Source organism: Sapajus apella, unplaced genomic scaffold (genome assembly GCF_009761245.1).
Source record: "Sapajus apella isolate SASKATOON/1434 unplaced genomic scaffold, GSC_monkey_1.0 scaffold452, whole genome shotgun sequence".
NCBI lineage: Eukaryota > Metazoa > Chordata > Mammalia > Primates > Cebidae > Sapajus > Sapajus apella.
The window spans coordinates 1-17,772 of NW_022437388.1; the positions used below are offsets into that span (position 1 = coordinate 1).

At 54.6% G+C, this 17,772-nt stretch overlaps 1 protein-coding gene across 1 annotated transcript in view; it reads right to left on the minus strand.

Moving 5' to 3' along the window:
• Positions 1-996: 996 nt before the first annotated feature.
• Positions 997-17,772, minus strand: part of LOC116545944 (unconventional myosin-XV-like) — a 46,975-nt gene continuing 30,199 nt past the window's right edge. Inside the window, 25 exon segments of the mRNA XM_032272348.1 lie at positions 997-1,134; positions 2,198-2,358; positions 4,605-4,701; positions 5,128-5,205; positions 5,755-5,849; positions 7,229-7,359; positions 8,817-8,899; positions 9,154-9,227; positions 9,486-9,558; positions 9,836-9,908; positions 10,184-10,299; positions 10,905-11,083; positions 11,583-11,657; positions 11,748-11,859; positions 12,501-12,642; positions 13,409-13,527; positions 13,616-13,731; positions 14,084-14,159; positions 14,635-14,694; positions 14,888-15,009; positions 16,399-16,471; positions 16,632-16,737; positions 17,064-17,196; positions 17,301-17,481; positions 17,678-17,755. Coding sequence (XP_032128239.1) covers positions 997-1,134; positions 2,198-2,358; positions 4,605-4,701; positions 5,128-5,205; positions 5,755-5,849; positions 7,229-7,359; positions 8,817-8,899; positions 9,154-9,227; positions 9,486-9,558; positions 9,836-9,908; positions 10,184-10,299; positions 10,905-11,083; positions 11,583-11,657; positions 11,748-11,859; positions 12,501-12,642; positions 13,409-13,527; positions 13,616-13,731; positions 14,084-14,159; positions 14,635-14,694; positions 14,888-15,009; positions 16,399-16,471; positions 16,632-16,737; positions 17,064-17,196; positions 17,301-17,481; positions 17,678-17,755 — 2,691 coding nt within the window.

Genomic DNA, 17,772 nt, shown 5'->3' on the forward strand with positions numbered 1-17,772 from the left:
TTCTCAAAAGTGTGGTCTAGGGGGTTAAAAACCATTTTCACTGGGCAGGGTGGCTCATTCTTGTAATCCCACTGCTTTGGGAGGCTGAGGCAGGAGGTTGCTTGAGCCCAGGAGTTCAAGACCAGCCTGGGCAAAGTAACCATAAAAGTAAGTTCAGCCTGGGCAACAGAGCAAGACTCTGGCTCTATAAAAAGTGGTACATCTTTTTTTTTTGTAAAGAAAGAAATAAAAAATTAATTAAATACATAAGTAAATAAAGGCTAACACACAATTTACTTGATGACTCCTTGTTGTTTGATATTGAGGTTACTTCTGATATTCTGCTATTGGAGCAGCATTGCACTGAATGCTTTTGTGGCTAAATCCTTCTGTATAGCCACGTGTTTCCTGAACCACAGGGAACGTGTGCCCTGGAAACTTTTTTTTTTCTTTTTTTTGAGACAGAGTCTTGCTCTTATTGCCTAGGCTGGAGTGCAATGGCGCAATCTCGGCTCATCGCACTCTGCCTCCCGGGCTCAAGTGATTCTCCTGCCTCAGCCTCCCGAGTAGCTGGGATTACAGGCACCTGCTACCATGCCCAGTTAATTTTTTGTATTTTTAGTAGAGACAGGGTTTCACTATGTTGGTCCTGCTAGTCTCAAACTCCTAACCTCCGGTGATCCACCCACCTCTGCCTCCCAAAGTGTTGGGATTACAGGTGTGAGCCACTGAGCCTGGCCCTGGAAGCTTTTTTTTTTTTTTTTTTTTTAAATCATTCCCTTTGGTCTGAGTTAATAATATCAACCAGAAGCAATTTGTGAGAGAGAGCTGGGGTCCCAGCTCCTATAGGTAGGTGGAGACTTCAATCCCCAGGCAAAGACAGCCCCTTCCCAGACAGCCCCACTGGTACAAGAGGGGAGCCTGGGGGCCTGGGGACAGCCAGCTCTGAGGAGGGTGGAGGTGGGCTGAAAGGGCAGGGTTGCCTGTCCACCCCAGCTGAGACAGGTGGGCAGGTGCTCACACACTCGGCAGGTAGAAGTGGTCCTTGGCGCGGTGCTGCAGTGAAGCCAGCTTGGACACCTGCTGCAGCAGCTGCTCACTGGGCCGGCTGGCTGGCATGCTGCTGAAGAGGCCCTTCAGGTAGTCAGGCAGGACCTGCAGGGAGCACCTGGGTAAGGGGCTGCCAGGCAGGCATGCGTGCAGTCACTCAGCTGCAGGGGGCCTGGGGACATGCAAGTCTAATGACTGCAGCCCCATCCTCTTCTGGGGTAGGATGGCCTATTACTTTCCTGGGTTTTGGAGAATGATGGCAGAAACAGATAATGGTGATATGGGAGGACAGTGGCCTTGATGCCTATGAGGGAGTCCCCACAGCAACCTTGCCAGGATGTGGGCTGGCTGGTGAGATCAGACAATCAACACTGCAGTGTGTACGTGTATCTATCAGGCCTGCTGTTTCTCAAAACTGAGTGTGCCTGAGTCACAGGAGGGCTTGCCAAAACAGACGTCCAGGTTGTGCCCCAGAAGCTCTGAGCCAGGAGGTTTGAGGCGGGACTTGAGGATTTGCATCCCGTTTTTGCCAGTCCACAGGCTTCACATCGAGTAGCGTGGAGCTGGACTGCGTAGGGCTATGCTTCAACAGTGACACCATGTGGCCGCAAAAGCTACGTGACCATATTGTGTACAATTCCTGAAGTTTTGGCACCAGTTCCACAAAAATACACACTTTCTGTCCAAGCACTTCCAAACATGCTGGCACAGTAGGGGAGAACCCAGACTTTGTAAACTCCACGATCCTGACTTAGAGGACTTCCAAGTCTCAGAGTAGAATAACACACAGACAAAAATGACAATATCAGCAAAGCCTGGCTTAGCACATAAAACAAAGGACAGGCCCATGTTCAGAAGAAGAAGAAATCAGACGAAAAGTGGACCTCAAAGAGGGCCTAATGGAAGAGGTGCTGTTTGGGGGCAGCTTGCTGGAGAGGAATTAGATAAGCTGGGAAGTCCACATGGAGGCATGGCATATGCAAAGGCCCTCAAAGGTAGTGAGGGCTGTTTTGACTTCTTCCAAGAGACCACATAGGGGAGCAGAGGCCTCAGGGTTAGAGAGGTCCACAGTGCCTGAATCATCAAATACCAGGGGCGTGGAGTCTGACTCACAGGCACGGGGGAGACTAGAAGGTCCCAGAGTCCAGAGAAGCCCATGTGTGCTGACCTGGTTGTAATGCATGGTCACATACAGCTCATTCTCGAATTTGAGTGGCTGATCCCAGAGCACACGCCGGAACCAGAGCATGTAGCCGCCATCCACTTGCTCCATCTCGGAGGCCACATCCAGGATGTAAGCACGGCGACTGAGTGGGCACACATGCTGGCCTGCAGAGAGCAGGAAGGCAGGACTGGGTGGGGGTATGTGTGCACACACATGTGCACCTGTACAGAGCATGTGTGCAGACCCCAACCTGCTACCCAGGTGAGGCATCACCTCAGGCAAATTATCTACCTGCTCTGCGACACAGCTTCCTTGTTAAAGGAGAACGTATTTGTTGAATGAGGTGCCCTATCTTTTATTGAAATGTTGATGACCACAGACGGGAATAACTCCAATTCAAAGCTATAAGTAATGCTCCATTTCTCCTGGGGAAAGAGGAGCTGCTGAAGAGTGCCCCAAGGGTGGCCTGCCTGGATGGGAAAGTGCCCTGCATTATGGCCAGAGAAGGCCCAGTCCCTTTCTAGAGGAGGCTTGGGACAAACACAAACACAAGAGGCTTCAGACCATGACACCTGGTGGGTACCTTTCTGCAGACCTCCTTCAGGAGAGACCCCTTGCCAGGCACCTGGCATAAGTGGGGGTGGGGAGGATTGGGGTCTAAGCCTGTGAGAAGCTCAAGTTTTTCTCTCTTTCACTGACATTTCTGCCACCCATCTCACACCTGCAATAAAATCTTACTAAAGAAAGGGAGTTTGGTATGATTACATGATTACCACTATGTGACTGTTGGTAAGTTACAACTTCTGTGGCAGGCTGAATAATGACCCCTCCAAAGATGTCCAGGTCCTAACCTCTAGAACTTGTGAATATGTCATGTTCTTGGCAAAAGGCACTCTGCAGTTGTGATTAAGTTAAGGATCTGGAGATGAAGATGATCCTGGATTATGCAAGCAGGCCCAACGTCAGCACAGGGGTCCTCATAAGAGGAAAGCAGAAGGGTCAGAGTCAGAGGAGGAGATGTGAGACCAGAAGCAGAGGCTGGTGGGGAGAGATTTAAGGATTGTACGTTGTTGGCTTTGGAGATGGAGGAAGGGGCCATGAACCAAGGAATGCGGGTGTCCTCTAGAAGCTGGAAAAGGAAAGGAAACAGATTCTTCCCTAGAGCCTCCAGAAGGAACCTGGCCCTGATGCTATTTTCATTTTAGAACTTCTGACTTTCAGAATTATAAGGTAATTTATTTGTGTTTTTTTAAGCCACTAAATTTGTGATAATCTGTTATAGCAGCAATAGGAAACGAATACAGCCTCCCTGGGCCTCAGTTTCCCCATCTGTAAATGCAAAGGCTAACAGCCTCCACTTCATAAGGTTGTTGTGGCGATTAAAAGAGTTCACAGAATGAAATGCTTTCTTTTTTTTTTTTTTTTAGACAGAATCCCACTCCATCGCCCAGGCTGGAGTGCAGTGGCATGATGATGGCTCACTGCAACCTCCGCCTCCAGGGTTCCAGTGATTATCGTGCCTCAGTCTCCCCAGTAGCTGGAATTACAGGTGTGCACTGCCATGCTTGGCTCATTTTTAGTAGAGATGGGTTTCACCATGTTGGCCAGGCTGCTTTTGAACTCTGGCCTCAAGTGATCCACCCGCCTCAGCCTCCCAAAGTGCTGGGATTACAGGCATGAGCCACCATACCTGGCCTGAAATGCTTTGAATTGTGCCTGGGGCACAGCATCTGTTCAATAAATGTCAGTTATTAGGACTGTTTTGTTACCTGCCATTCTCCCCTAATGTCTTAGCTGGACTTGGGTGGGCAGGCAGGGCTGACAGCACACGGCTGAGGGCTAAGGCAGTGGTAGGGAGGGCTGGCTGGGGATTGCTGGAGCTGACCAGCTGGTGACAGGAGGCAAGACCATGATCTAGACCCTAGGGCAGGCAGCAGATGGAAGGGGCTTTGGGATATGTGATGGTCACCTACGGTCCCAGGAGCCCTTGAGAGGGGCTCAGTGACACCTCAGGAGGGGCTCCTCTGGCCATTATAAGGCATGAGAAGCAGGAAAGAAGGCTTGCACCTTTAGATTCCAGGAGTGTGGGGCTACCAATGGAAACCTTCCCAGGATGTAATCTCTTTGAGGGCACAGCCTATGTCCTCCCATTGAGCATGCCCTTAGGGGCAAAGGGAGAGTTGAGAGAGGGCCCTTACCACAAGGTAAGGCAAAATAAGCAAAGCAGAGAGGGACAGAGGAAGGGCTGGGGGTGCTTGGTACACACAGAGATCCTTCCCCATAGGGGTCAAGGGGCTTCCTGGAAGAAGTGGCACCTGACTTGGGCCGTAAAGTCTGGGTGGAGGCCCCACATGGCCCAAGGCCGGGGGATGAGAATGAGCCCAGCATGCTCAGTCTTTCTGGCACTCACCACGGTTGGTGACAACGAAGATAACATATTCATTAAAGGCCTCGGGGCGTGTCAGAGCCATCTCAGCACAGATCTCTTCTATCACGTCCAGGGCCACCTGGGGGTGGGGGTGGGGGCGGAAGGGATGAGGCCATGTCAGTTAGGATTCACCTCTGTCCTTCTGGCCCCACTCAGGCCCCCAGAGGCCATGTGTGGAGTTCCTCAGCCCTCTTCACAGAGGTGCACAATCCTCTGAGGTCTCTGAAAATCAGCCTCAGGCAGGGAAAGAACACAGCTTGTGGTCTGAGACTTAGGTTTAAAATCTGCTTCCGTCCCTTTTCTGCAGGATGACCTGAGCCAGAGGCCTAACCTCTCCGAGGTGCAGTTTGCTCTTCTGAGAAATAAGTCCTGCCTTGTGGGACTGTTTGAGAGCCTGGGAGGGCTCAGCATCCTTGGGGGCTTACTCCATCCCCATCCTGGAGCCTGGGCTGTTCCTGTTCCTGCCCCTCCAGTACCTGACTGCAGGAGACATTCCTTCACTTACAGTGCATGTTTTGATTTTGAGATGGCGTTCAAGGCCTCCAGGAAGAAGAAAGAGTTGCCTCTTGGAACTGCGGCCTGCCTGGGGGTGGGTAGGTGGGAGAGGGGTGACAGGTTGAGTCCTGGGATCTGAGTGGCCCTTGTCCCCTGCCCTGCGAGTTCCCAAGCCAAAGGGTCCTGGGCTTGCATGTGTAGGAACACTTGAGCACCTGGGCCTTGCAGGGCCTGTCTGCATGCCCCTGAGTGCAATGCACCTGACACAGAGGTCTCTGGGCAGGGCTGTGTCTCCCATTCATTCGTTTTTGTTTTTTGACATGGAGTCTTGATCTGTCACCGAGGCTGGAATGCAGTGGCGTGATCTTGGCTCACGGCAACCTCCGCCTCCTGGGTTCAAGCAATTCTCCTGTCTTAGCCTCCCGAGTAGCTGGGATTACAGGTGCTTGCCACCATACCCGGTTAACTTTTGTATTTTTAGTAGAGACAGGGTTTTGCCATGTTGGCCAGGCTGCTCTTGCACTCCTGACCTCAGGTGATTTGCCTGCCTCGGCCTTCCAAAGTGCTGGAATTACAGGTGTGAGCCACTGTGCCCAGCTTCCCATTCAATTTGAACCTACTTGTACCCCATGCTTACCAACATAGCCCGAAGCTCTATGCTGCTGGGGAGCTCCAGACGACCCCCAAAGCGCAAGGTTTTCTGCAGGTTCTGCTCACAGGCCTTGGCAATCCCTGCAGAAGCAGGGAGTCCAGGCCTTGCCGAAGGTGGGCAGTGGGAGAAAGGGGCTCCTCTTGCCAGCAACCATGAGCCCACTGTATTCTCTCCACAAGCTATGGGCAGGCATTTACTCCCCCACTTGACAGTTGAGCAAACAGTTCAGACAAGGACAGGGACTTGCCCAAGGTCAAGAGCTAGAGGTTAGGAGCTAGATTTGAACATGGTCTAGCCCACAGTCCCCTTGGCAACCTATGAGCCTGTAAACTGCTGTCATCCTGAGCTGCTGACTGGGAAGCTTGTAGCCAACAGGCTCTGTGGCTTGGGTGATGTAGCTCTGCCCCTGCCAGCTGGGATACCCTGCCAACTGCTCTCCCTCACCCAGGCCTCCCAGTGCAGGAGATCCCAGCATCAGTGCTCCATTTCTCTGAGTCAGGAGTTCTAGGGCACATTCTGCTGCCTTCATGCATCTGGAGCCCTTCCATGGGGAGCTGGGTCTATTCATATGTGTGTCTAGGCATATTTGTTAAGTGAATCAGAGAGAAGGATTCAGAGGCAGGAAGGGTAAGGTCTCCTATCTCCTCCACGGCTGCCATGGCGACGACAAGGGCCCCAGCCTTCTTCTTTGGGAGGCCCAGGGATTGCTATGGAAACAACGCTGAAGAGTGGCCCCCACTTTCTCCATATTCTTTTTTTATTTGGGATGGAGTCTCGCACTGTCACCCAGGCTGGAGTGCAGTGGTGCAATCTTGGCAATTTCTGCCTCCCAGGTTCAAGCAATTCTCTTGCCTCAACTTTCTGAGAAGCTGAGGTTATAAGCACCCACCACCATGCCTGGCTAATTTTTGGTAGCAATGGGGTTTCACTATGTTGGTCAGGCTGGTCTCAAACTCCTGACCTTGTGATCCACCTGCCTTGGCCTCCCAAAGTGCTGGGATTACAGGGGTGAGCCACTGCCCCAGGACCCTTTCTCCATATTCTAAGATGGATGATACCAGCTTGGGCCCACCCCTGCCCAGATCCCTCAAGACCCTTGCCAAGTCCCAACAGTCAGGGAAGCGGGGCCGCACCCAAGTACTCTGGATTCTCCCACATTCCACACGTTGCCACCCTGGTCTTTGCTCTTGTCACTCACTCCACCTGGAAATCCCTCCTACCCAGGGCAATACTTCTTCTAAGGAGTCTTTCCTGACTACCCCCTCCATTAGATCAGACAAACCACCACACCAGCCCCTGTGAAACCTTGACAAATGTTTGGGGAATAAATTAGTATTAGTAAACATTGCTTAGCACCTGTAAAGAGTGAGGCCCTCTGGGTTTCGCCTCCCACCAGCTGCCCACCTGGTACCCATGGGAGAAGCATGCAGCCCTGGGTCCCCACTCATTGACTTCTAACCTTGAAAGGGCAGGCCGGGGGTCCGGCTCACGTCTTGGAGGAAGCGAGTGAGGTGTGGGTGGAGGACCTCGGAGCAGCTGTGGTAGGCAGTCACAATGTACAGCAGCCTCCAGCCTCGCTGGCAGCTGTCCCTGCAAGGACACATGGGAGCCATGTCACAGGCAGCCACAGCACTAGAGTGTGCCAACAGCCTCCTGGGATATCCCTCCTGGGATTGAGCTGAGGAAGATTCCAACTCTCAGGCAGCTCCTGTCTCCTGAAGATGCTCCTCCCTGCCCAGTGAAGAGGCCCAGGGCAGGTGGGCCTTGAAGCCATGCAGAAGGCATATGCTGTTTGGGAAGTCAAGATGGGGGAAAGGGAAGGAAGAGGATGGGGCCCCAGACATCTTCTCCAGGTAGGGGAAGTACTGTGACTCTTTCCCCTCCTATTCTTCTCTTTTCTGCCTCACAGCAGGTGGGGGATCTCTCTGAGAAGGCTTCTGGGAAAAGGCGAACCTGCTGAGACTGTGTAGAGGTCATGACAGGTAAGGACCAGGGCTGGGAGGAGCAGGAGGACAAGCTGAGTGGTTCTAAAATTTCTGAGGAGATGGAGAGCAAGTGAGGAGGTAGTTCAGATGGAGACAGGAGCGGGCCTGATGGTAACAAGGGCATACACACATTGAGCACCTATTGTGTGCTGACCCTGCATGAGTGGAACACAGTAATTCACCTTCATATGATCCTGGGTGTGAGGGTTTCATTTGTAGGGATATCTGATGTCTGGGAACAACACTTGGGCTTCCTTTGGGAAACCACCCACCCCTCTCTGGATCCCCGTGGTTTGGAGATGGGCAAGGAAGTCAGGTTTGGTTAATGAGAACACTGCAACCCCTGGCCACAGTAATTGGCCTAGGGATAGGTATATGACCCAAGACTGGCCAATAAGAGTTCAGCCTCCTCCTGGCTTTGGTGATTGGTTTTAGGATATACTTATATGTGACCTAGATCTAACCAATCACTACTCTGTATCCTCCAGCCTTTATGATTGGTTCAGGGTTGAGCTTGTGACCAACTCAAGCCTGTAAGGCTGGATTTGAGAATTTCTGCTGCAAATATTGGGTCAGTTTTCCTTTGTCTGGGATTGCTGAGCTGTTGCCCCAGACCTGCCACCTTGCTACTCTGTGGGAGAGGCTGTTTGGGAATGATCAACACAGAGGAAAGCAGAGCCAGAAGATGGAGAAAGCCTACTTTCTAATGACCTGGATCCAGCTATGCCTGAAGCCACATACTCATTGACTTTTCACTTCTCTGAATCAATGAGTTTCCTCTTGCTTAAACCAGCTTGAGTTGGGTTTCTGTCACTTGCAACTAAGAATCTGGACTTACACATTATTATTGCCATTTTACAGGTAAAGGCACTAAAGTTTAGACAGCAGAAATTGCGTGTTCCAGACCAAGTAATTCCAAAAATGTGCTCTATTGAGTGAGGAAGAGGGTGAGGGGAAGACTATCCAGGAGGGGTCAACCCTGGGGAGGTGGGAGACTGAACTGGCCCCTCCTGGAGCATGGACACATTGGGGGAATGGTGGGGTAAAGCCCAGTTCACTCACTGCTTGGAGCTGGTATTGTCGGTGATCTGCTTCACAACTTGGCAGTAACACTCATCCCGCATGACCTCATGGTCCCCACACAGCTGAAGGAGGCCAGAGAGGTCACACAACAAAGACATATTTAGGGCTATGTCACATACCAGGTACATAAGAACAGGGTGGGCACCTGGAGACAGGCCTTGTGTCCCTTTCCCAGCCCCCTCCCTACCAGCATGATGCATTCCTCTTTGGACCATTGGAAAGGCTTCCCACCCTAATGTCCTGTGACTGATTGACAGATGGGAAACTGAGCCACAGGGCAAAAAAGGAGGCATCTGGCAAAGTTGGCTGAACTGACCTTTAGGAGGTTACAAAGCACGTCCAGGTCACTCTGGCCCTTCAGTGGGGCATCCCCCATGAACCTCATCACAGCTGAAGGAAAGACCCATCCCATTCAGACCCACCAAACCCCCAGTTGCTCACCCATCCCAGGAAGCCCCAGGGCTGAGCCCTTCCCTGGGGGCCTTGGCCACAGGCAGCTGGGGGCTGCTATTCTCTTAAACGTGTCCCATGTTTGAGTTGGGGGGAGGGAAAGAATCTGAAGACCAGGGAGGAGTGGTGACCAGTAGACATCACACAGTGCTGGATCCCACCTGGCCCAGAGCCCTGGCTGCAGTCCCACCCCCACACCTAGGAACATGTCGGTGGCCATCTTGTTGAGGCTGCTGTCGCTGAGTTCGATGAGGGATTCCTGGAGAGGGGTCTGTGGGGAAAGAAGGCTATGTCATGATGGAGGAGGGACATGTCAGAACAGAGAGGGGACACATTGTGTTTCAAGGCCATATGATAACAGGAGGGTCCATGTCACAAAAGGGGAGCCAGGCCCAACACTGGGGACACATGATGTCCTTGGGAGGGAATCAGGGTGCTGAGAACTAGAGGGTCTCATTGAGAACAAGTTTGTTCAACCCAGGGTCCTGGGAGGGGGCCCTTGTATCACCATTTTACAGATGGGGAAACCGAGGTCCGAGACTGGACACCTTGGTGAAGCAAAGCATGTCCTCCAAGGTTCTGGACTCCCGACCTTCCTTGGATTTCAGCCTGAGGCCATCCCTGCGGTGGGAGGTGGTGGATGCTACTGACCTGTCCTGCCTAAGCCTTGGCTACATGCTTTTCCACAAGGGACTGTTCTTGACCCACCATTCTGATCAGTCTACCAGACAGGGAGACCCTCAGAGGTAGGCACTGAAGTGGGCCGCACACCTGGGTAGTCTCTCATCTCTCCCACCAGAAGTGGGGCCTCCCAGACCGATAGCCTGCAGTTTGGACAGTTGCAAGAAGCCCAGAACCATCCCAGTGTGGGAAAGAGGGGTGGGGCCGCCACTCACTGGGGTCTTCTCTGAGGGTCTCGGAAATACTTCTGGGCAAACTCGAGCATTGTGTAGGGCGGGAGAGCCACGGCTTCCTCCCGATGGTCAGCAGAGCCGGCCCTGACTGGGGGACCCTGCAGAAGAGGCGGAGCTACGAAGGCCCTGCCTGGCCACACCACGCATAGCCCTTCGGTCAAAACACAACGCAACCCCTCAAGCAGCCCGACCACCCATCCATCTGGACTTGCCCACCCATCTATCTGAAGCCTCCTGCATGCTGTTGGCCTTGCCCCTTTAGTCCACTCATGTCTTTCACTTGCAGGGCTAACCCCACTCCCTGCCCCACTTGGCTACACCCTTGCCCAGGTTTGACTTCCCCAGCTGCCTTGTCACAGCTGACCCCAGCCCTCGCTAGCTCCACAAGCCCGACCCCACCCACTCACCTGGCCTCACCCCATCCCAGACTTGACCTACTGGCGGGCCCAGGCTGGTCTGACCCCACTGCCCTTATTACAACCAGCTGATCCTCACCCTTCCCTACCCCGTTTGACCACACCTCCAGCCATCTCTGGACCCATCTCCTGGGTCTCACCTGCAGCTCACTCTATACCTGGTTCACCCTAGTCTAAGACCGGCCATGCCCCAAGAGCCTGGCCACGCCCTTGGCCGACCTTATTCCCACTAGCCTCACCCCTTCCGCTTAGTCTACCCAGCCCCACCGCACCCACACTGGTCTCACCTTTCTCCTGCGGCCCACCTCCTGTGCAGCGGCTGCAGAGGCCACAGCAGCGGCCACGGCGGCTGCTCGGCCACTGCCCGGTTCTGCTGGCAGCTGCAGGAAGTCGGGAGCAGCAGCGGGCTGCACCAGCTCCGAAGGGAAGCGGCCCACGCGCCCATGGATGGTTCCGAACCTCCAGCCTAGGGGCGGGTAAAAGGTCTAAGGCAAACTGGAGGGTCTTGTCTTGTGACTAAAGGGGTCCCTTAGGGAGACTTGGGTACCTTCTTAACCCCTCTCTAGAACTCTGTGAGGCAGGTCAGGCCATTGAACCCATTTTACAGATAAGGAAACAGGCTCAGGGAAGGAAAGGGATTTTCTCAGGGCCACAGGACCATAACGGGGAAGTGAAGCAAAAAAGCAAAGCAGGGTTTGTGGACTCTCTGGTCATGTGGAGACACAAAGAGAGTCTTGGGCCACAAACACGGAAACACCCATGGAGACCCGTCAGCCACATAAACAGGCAGAGCAGAGGGCTCTGTCTGACTACCAACAGACACTGACAGGCCATGCCTTGATCTTGGATACCTGGCCAGCTCAGACCACTTTCGGGCACCAAGAAACCCTCACTGTGCATCTCAGCATGAGTGTGTGAAACTAGGATGCACCCTGTATGAGATTTCCAGGTTCTGGGGCACCCACCAAAGTCAGGGCCTGTACGCCGTAGCTCCTCCAGGTACACCACCTTCTTGCGGACCACGCAGCCGGCACTGTAGCCTGTAGGCCAGGCTCGGGTCAGTATCTCCCAGGGAGGCCCCCTTGGCCAGCCCCCCCCTCCCCAACCCAGCCCACCCCAGTGGCACTGACCCACTCGAGGAGGCTCTAGAGGCTGCAGGTGGATGATGTCACCCTTGTGGAAAGCCAGCAGTGCCGGGTCCTCAGGCTGGAAGTTCCTCACAGCGACCACATAGTCAGAGTCCTGGGTCAGCCAGGGGCAGGGTGACGGCAACAGCCCCATCAACCCACTCCCAGATGCCTAGGGCAACCCCTGCTCCTCACATCCTTCCTGACTCATCAGGGAGCCCTCGTTAGGTGAGAAGGGGTAAGGGCATTCTGGGTGGAAGAAAGGGCTGGAGGCTGAGTCTGAGGGACACATATGGACTTTAGGGCACATGCATAGGCCTTCCCCACTCAATACCTCACCGACCTTCCTGCTGAAGCCTTCCTCAGGCCTGGGGCACAGAGATAACCTGCCCTAGGCCTGGGGCTGCCAGACGGGAGTGGGCAGAGGGGATGGAAAGAGACTGAGATGCAGTGGGCAGGCCATACAGCCAAGGCAGGAGGGTGAGGAGTACAGTTGCTGCAGAGCTCAGAGGAGATACTGTGTCCTCGGGAGGGGCACTGGCCAGCAGGGGGCATTGGCAAAGGTTTTCTGAAGGAGCAGGCAAAGGGTATTCCAAGCGGAAGGCACAGCCAGTGCAAAGGCCTGAAGGTAGACAGAAGTCTATGGACACAGTCATACTTCCCAGGCAGGTGGGGCTAGTATGTATGTGGGGCGGGAGAGTCCTGTTGCTGGGCCCTCAGCCTGGGTGGGGGGAAGATCTGTGGGAAGGTCCTGACCTTCTTCAGCTCCAAGATGAAGTCATCCACCAGGGTCTTGACCTGGTGAGCCCGGGCTGAGAAGAGGATGACCTTCTCACTGGCCAAGTTGAACTCCAGCATATTCTGGGAGGGCATTGTCACAAACAGGATATCTGCAAAGCTGGAGGATGGGCTGGTGGCATGAGGGAAGGACTCCACTGCCAGAAAGTTGCCCTCCTTCTACCTGTTGTGCTGCTTCTGCTCCTGTCCTGCCCCATTTGAAGTCCACCTTGGCCCCATTGTGCCAGCTCCCACAGGACCCTAAGAACTTCCCACTTCCCCTCTCTGACCCAGGCTGTGGCTTCAGCTCAGTTCCTACCACCCTTTGGGACAACACTCTGACCCTTCTCCACCCTTTGTCCCTTGGTCCAAGCTCTAAATCTAGATTTGTGCCTACCCAAATCTCTCTTTCACCCACTGACCAAATTCTCTACATCTTTCAAAGCAAGGAGCCTTTACCCAACTCGTGGGCAAGTTTCTATTCCCATCCTCAGGTTATAAAGGACGAAAGGGACTTCTGGCAGAGGAAGGAGTCTGAGGACTCAGTAAGGTGTCATGGCTGGCAGTGCTTCCCTCCCCAGCTGCATCAGGGCTTGGTCGTTTCCAGCACAGTCGCCCCTCTGCACAGTGCTGCTGCTGTGGGAACTGGAAGGAGGGCAGGGGAGTGGGTGCATAGCTCAACCCCTTTCTGGCTGTGTGACCTGAGACAAACAACTTCTCTCTCTGAGCCTCAATTTTCCCAGCTCTAAAATGGGCTTGCTTCAATGGCTTGGCACAGAGCCTGGTGCATCATGGGTACTTGGTAAGTGGCTGTGGAGAGGAAGGAAATGCTGATGCTAGTCTGTACCTCAGTCTCCAGCCAGCCCCACTTCCCCCCTGCCAGTCACCTGTATGCACGCAGGACCCGCAGCTGCCCGCTGGCCTCCTGGCCACCCTTGACCATCCTCAGGAGTTTGATGCCCATGTGGGACACAGCTAGGAGCTGCACGCCAGTGCCTACGCTGCCCTGGGGCAGGGATGAAGGGCATGTGAGGGTCCTCTCGCCTCATCCCTGAATGCTCTGAACAGGTAGGAGGCAGGTGGGGGGCTCGCACCGTGGCAGGGAAGAGGCGGGAGAAGTAGACCTCCCAGGTGTCTCGTGCAGCGCTGACCACGGCCCGCTTCACGCTCTCTGTTACCAGAGGCCTCTGTGTGTCCAGCTGGTTCTGGGCTATGGGAGGCCAGGTCTGGTCAGGACCCTCTCCCCACTCCCCTGCCAGCCCCCATCTCAGGGATGTCAGGGAGAAAGGTGGCTGATACCTAGCAAGAAGGCATCTAACCAGTGTCTATACTGAGAAACAGAAACTCAGAAATGGACGAGATGGCGAGGACACACAGTGTGTCAGGCATTGCCAACCCCAAACATGCAGCCAGGCCACGTGAGAGGCCAGAAGCAGAGCAAGGAGGCACATGTCTGGGAGACAGTGGGGCTGGGCTTGTCAGCCTCAGTCTCCCTCCGGGACAGGGCTGGCTGTGTCTCTGGCTGGTTGCTCCATCAATACCCTTCCCCTCCCCCGAGATACCGAACAGGGCCTTCATCTTGAGCCTCTCATCCTCAGAGATGCGCAGGCAGGCTTCAGACAGCGTATCGTGCAGGATCTGTGGGAACAGGCTGTGATGCAGGCGGTGCATGAGACTCACCTGGCTGGAATCCAGGCTGGACTCTACTAGGGTGAGTGACAACGTGGGGGGGTGTCCCATTTTGCAGCAGTGGGGTCATCTATAAGCTGGGTCATCTGTGTAAATCAGATTCTCCTTCAGGGACCCTCTCCTTTCTCCTCACCCCCACAATCCAGGCCACTCTTCCTAGGCCTCAGTAATCTATACAGGGGTTTACAGTTGACTTCTGGGCCATGTCTAGCTCAGGCAAACTATGGCTCTGATTAGGTTGAACTGTGGGCTCACTGACCCTACCCATGGGAGGGGGGAGATTCAATAAAACAGCTGCCCGTCCTCACCCCAGTCAAGGACCCCAAGTCCTAGCATGCAGAGGCAGGCTTTGCCGCCAGCCTGTCTTTGCATTCACACTGCCATGCTGAGTTCACTGAGGCAGAAAGGAGAGAGAGGACCTCACCTGCCGGAACAGGAGGTCAAGCTGCACAGGATGGCTGTAGCTGTCCTTGGGGTAAAACACCTGTAGGGGCGGGGCTTCAGTGGGTACCTTCCAACTGCCCCCTCACCTTGCTTCACACCCGGCCCTGCCTCCTAGGTGCAGCTCTGCCCCAGCTCTGACTCCATTCCTGGCTTCAGCCTGGCCCTTTTCGGTCCTCCTGGACCCTCCTCTGCCCGCCTTCAGCCCCTCCCCTGGCTCTGACTGTGCTCCGCACCTCTTTTCGCAGGAAGATCCTCCAGGGGGCGTCCTGATAGCCATAGAAGCTGGGGTTGATGAGGCGGTGCAGCTGTGTCTGCATGGGTTCCTCAGGTGGCTCCAGTGACCGCGAGGGCAGAGCTGGAGAGCACGGGGTTCAGGGAGGCAGGAGAAGGCACCTCTTAGGATGAAGTGGGAGAGGCAGGGCAGGTGGAGGAGGACACAGCCCCTTCATTCAACACATAAAAACACCTATTGTATATAGGCCTGGGCTAAAGGCTGAGATGGCCCCACAAACAAGGTAGACAAGGCTTCTGCCCTGGAGTTTAGTGTCCATGACAGGTGTGGGTGGCATGGATCATTCAGAAACAAAGCTCTCACTGCCCAAGGCTGGGGTGGAGGGAAAGCAGGGTGGTTTAGGAAGGATCCTGGAGAGCTGGTCTATGAGGTCCTTCACTCCTAGCAGTCTAGGCAGATCTTGCTGAGGTGACAAAGGTGATTTGAGCTGTGACATGAATGGTGAGAAGGAGCCAGGTATACAATGGTTTTGGGGAAGAGCATTCTAGGCAGAGGGGATAGGAAGAGCAAGGGCTCCAAGGCAGGAGTGGGCTTGGAGTGTTCGGGGAACAGAGAGGAACAGAATGTGCCAAGGGGAGGAAGGGAGGAGATGAGGCTGGGGAGGTGGGCACATCATGCAGCGTCTCATAGGCCACAGTGAGGAGTTTGGAGCTTATTATAGGAGCCATCGGAGGGTTTTTGTCCGGGACAGGATGTGAGCTGCTAATATAGCTGTTAAGATCACTGTGGCTGCCGAGAGACAGAGGGTGTAGAGGTTAGGGCTCCAACTGTGATGCCAGGGGGCCTTGGGCAAGCCACTTAACCTGTCTGTGCCTCCATTTCCCCATCTGCAACATGTAGGAATAATAGTGTGACCTTGGGTAAGCCACTTAACCTGTCTAGGGCAACCCCTGCTCCTCACATCCTTCCTGACTCATCAGGGAGCCCTCGTTAGGTGAGAAGGGGTAAGGGCATTCTGGGTGGAAGAAAGGGCTGGAGCCTGAGTCTGAGGGACACACATGGACTTTACGTCATATGCATAGGCCTTCCCCACTCAATACCTCACCGACCTTCCTGCTAAAGCCTTCCTCAGGCCTGGGGCACAGAGATAACCTGCCCTAGGCCTGGGGGCTGCCAGACAGGAGTGGGCAGAGGGGATGGAAAGAGACTGAGATGCAGTGGGCAGGCCATACAGCCAAGGCAGGAGGGTGAGGAGTACAGTTCCCCATCTGCAACAAGTAGGAATAATAGAGCTACCTTGAAGGGTTCTGGTAGGATTATATGAGGCCAGGATGGGAGTGGCCAGAGATCTGTGCTACTTAAGTGCTAATATTATAATTATACCAATATGCTCACAACATGTACACAGGGGCTCAGGAACACACACTCCACCGACACACAGACTGGGACTCACCTATGCCCACAGACTGCCTCATATACTTGGATACCCTCCCCACCTCCTGGCCCTCTCACCTGAAGTGGGTGTCATGGATGGCCTTGGTGCACTGGTCACTGGCTTTACCAGGGCCACAGCTTCTCTGGACACCTGTCCCACCCCAAAGAGACTGCTCAGGGAGCAACAGGCAGGCCCTGTGGAGGGGCAGTGGCAGGGCCACAGCTTATAGGGGTGGCTGGTTTCTGAGGATCCGTGAGGCTCCTCTTTGACTTATGTTCCACCTGGGCCCAGCCCCACCCTGCCCCCTCACCTGGGTGCCAGGTGCAGCTGTCAGGTGAGTCATCTGCCCTTTTAGGATCATCAGGGCCTCCTCATGGGGGTCTGGCCGCTTCATGAACACCTTCCCGCCACCCTTTCTGTGGGCATTGGAGAACCGTGGCAGGTTGACACTGAGTCTCCCTTTCCCATCACATATTTTGACAGTAGGGAACTTCCTCCTCCTCCACCACCACTCCCATCTTTATAAATGAGAATCCAGAGAGAAGCAGAGACTGGCCTGAAGTCCTATAGCACAACCTAGACAACAGCAGGGGCTCATCTGGACTCACCATAAACTCCCTCCCTAACAGGAACTGGGCAGGGTGCTTCAACCCCTGCACCAGTAAGCTGGCGCACCATGATGGACACTCAGGCACAGTGAGGGGCTGGAGGGCTGGAGGGCTGGGGGCAGGGCAGAGTTGACCTGAGGGCCTCGGGCCGTCCTCCCCGGAATGGCTGCTGGTACTGCCTGACAATGTGCTTGATCTGCTGTGTGGGCTGTGGGAAGTGCTCAGAGTTGAGTGTTGAGTACCGGACCAGCTCTGGAGAGGGTGAAGCTGTGGGCAAGCAGGGTGGTGGGAACAGGGTGAGGTCATAAGAGGCACAACCACATCCCCAGGCCTGTCCTGGGAAGCCTCAGAGGCTGGGATAGGGCACTCACTGGTTTCTGGAGAAGCCTGATCATGAGCTAGAACAGGGGCAGCCACAGGCTTGGCGGGGGGCCTTGGAGCCTTGGCCAGAGGGGCTGGGGCCAAGGGCTTTGGAGTGGCACGCAGGAGCACGGGTTTGGCCGGGGGACCGGTACCCACAGACTTCGGCTGTGCGTCTGGTGCTAGGGGTTTCTGTGGAGAACAGGACACGAGGTGGGCTGCCTGGGATAATACCAGGCTATTCTCTGGGACCCCAGATCTCTGTCAAAGATGGGCTGTGGAGTCCCTGGGCTCAGAGAGGCACAATAATGCCCTGGAGCAGCATAGCATCCATCTTTATAGCTTGTGTCTGTTAGCAGCCCCTGCACCATGGGCAGGCCAGGCTTACCTCTGTGGGCAAGGATCTCGGGGCAGCACTTGGGGGCTGCTGCTGGAGTGCCATGGCCTGCAGGGTCATCTCCCGGGCCTGGGGAGAGGTGGCAG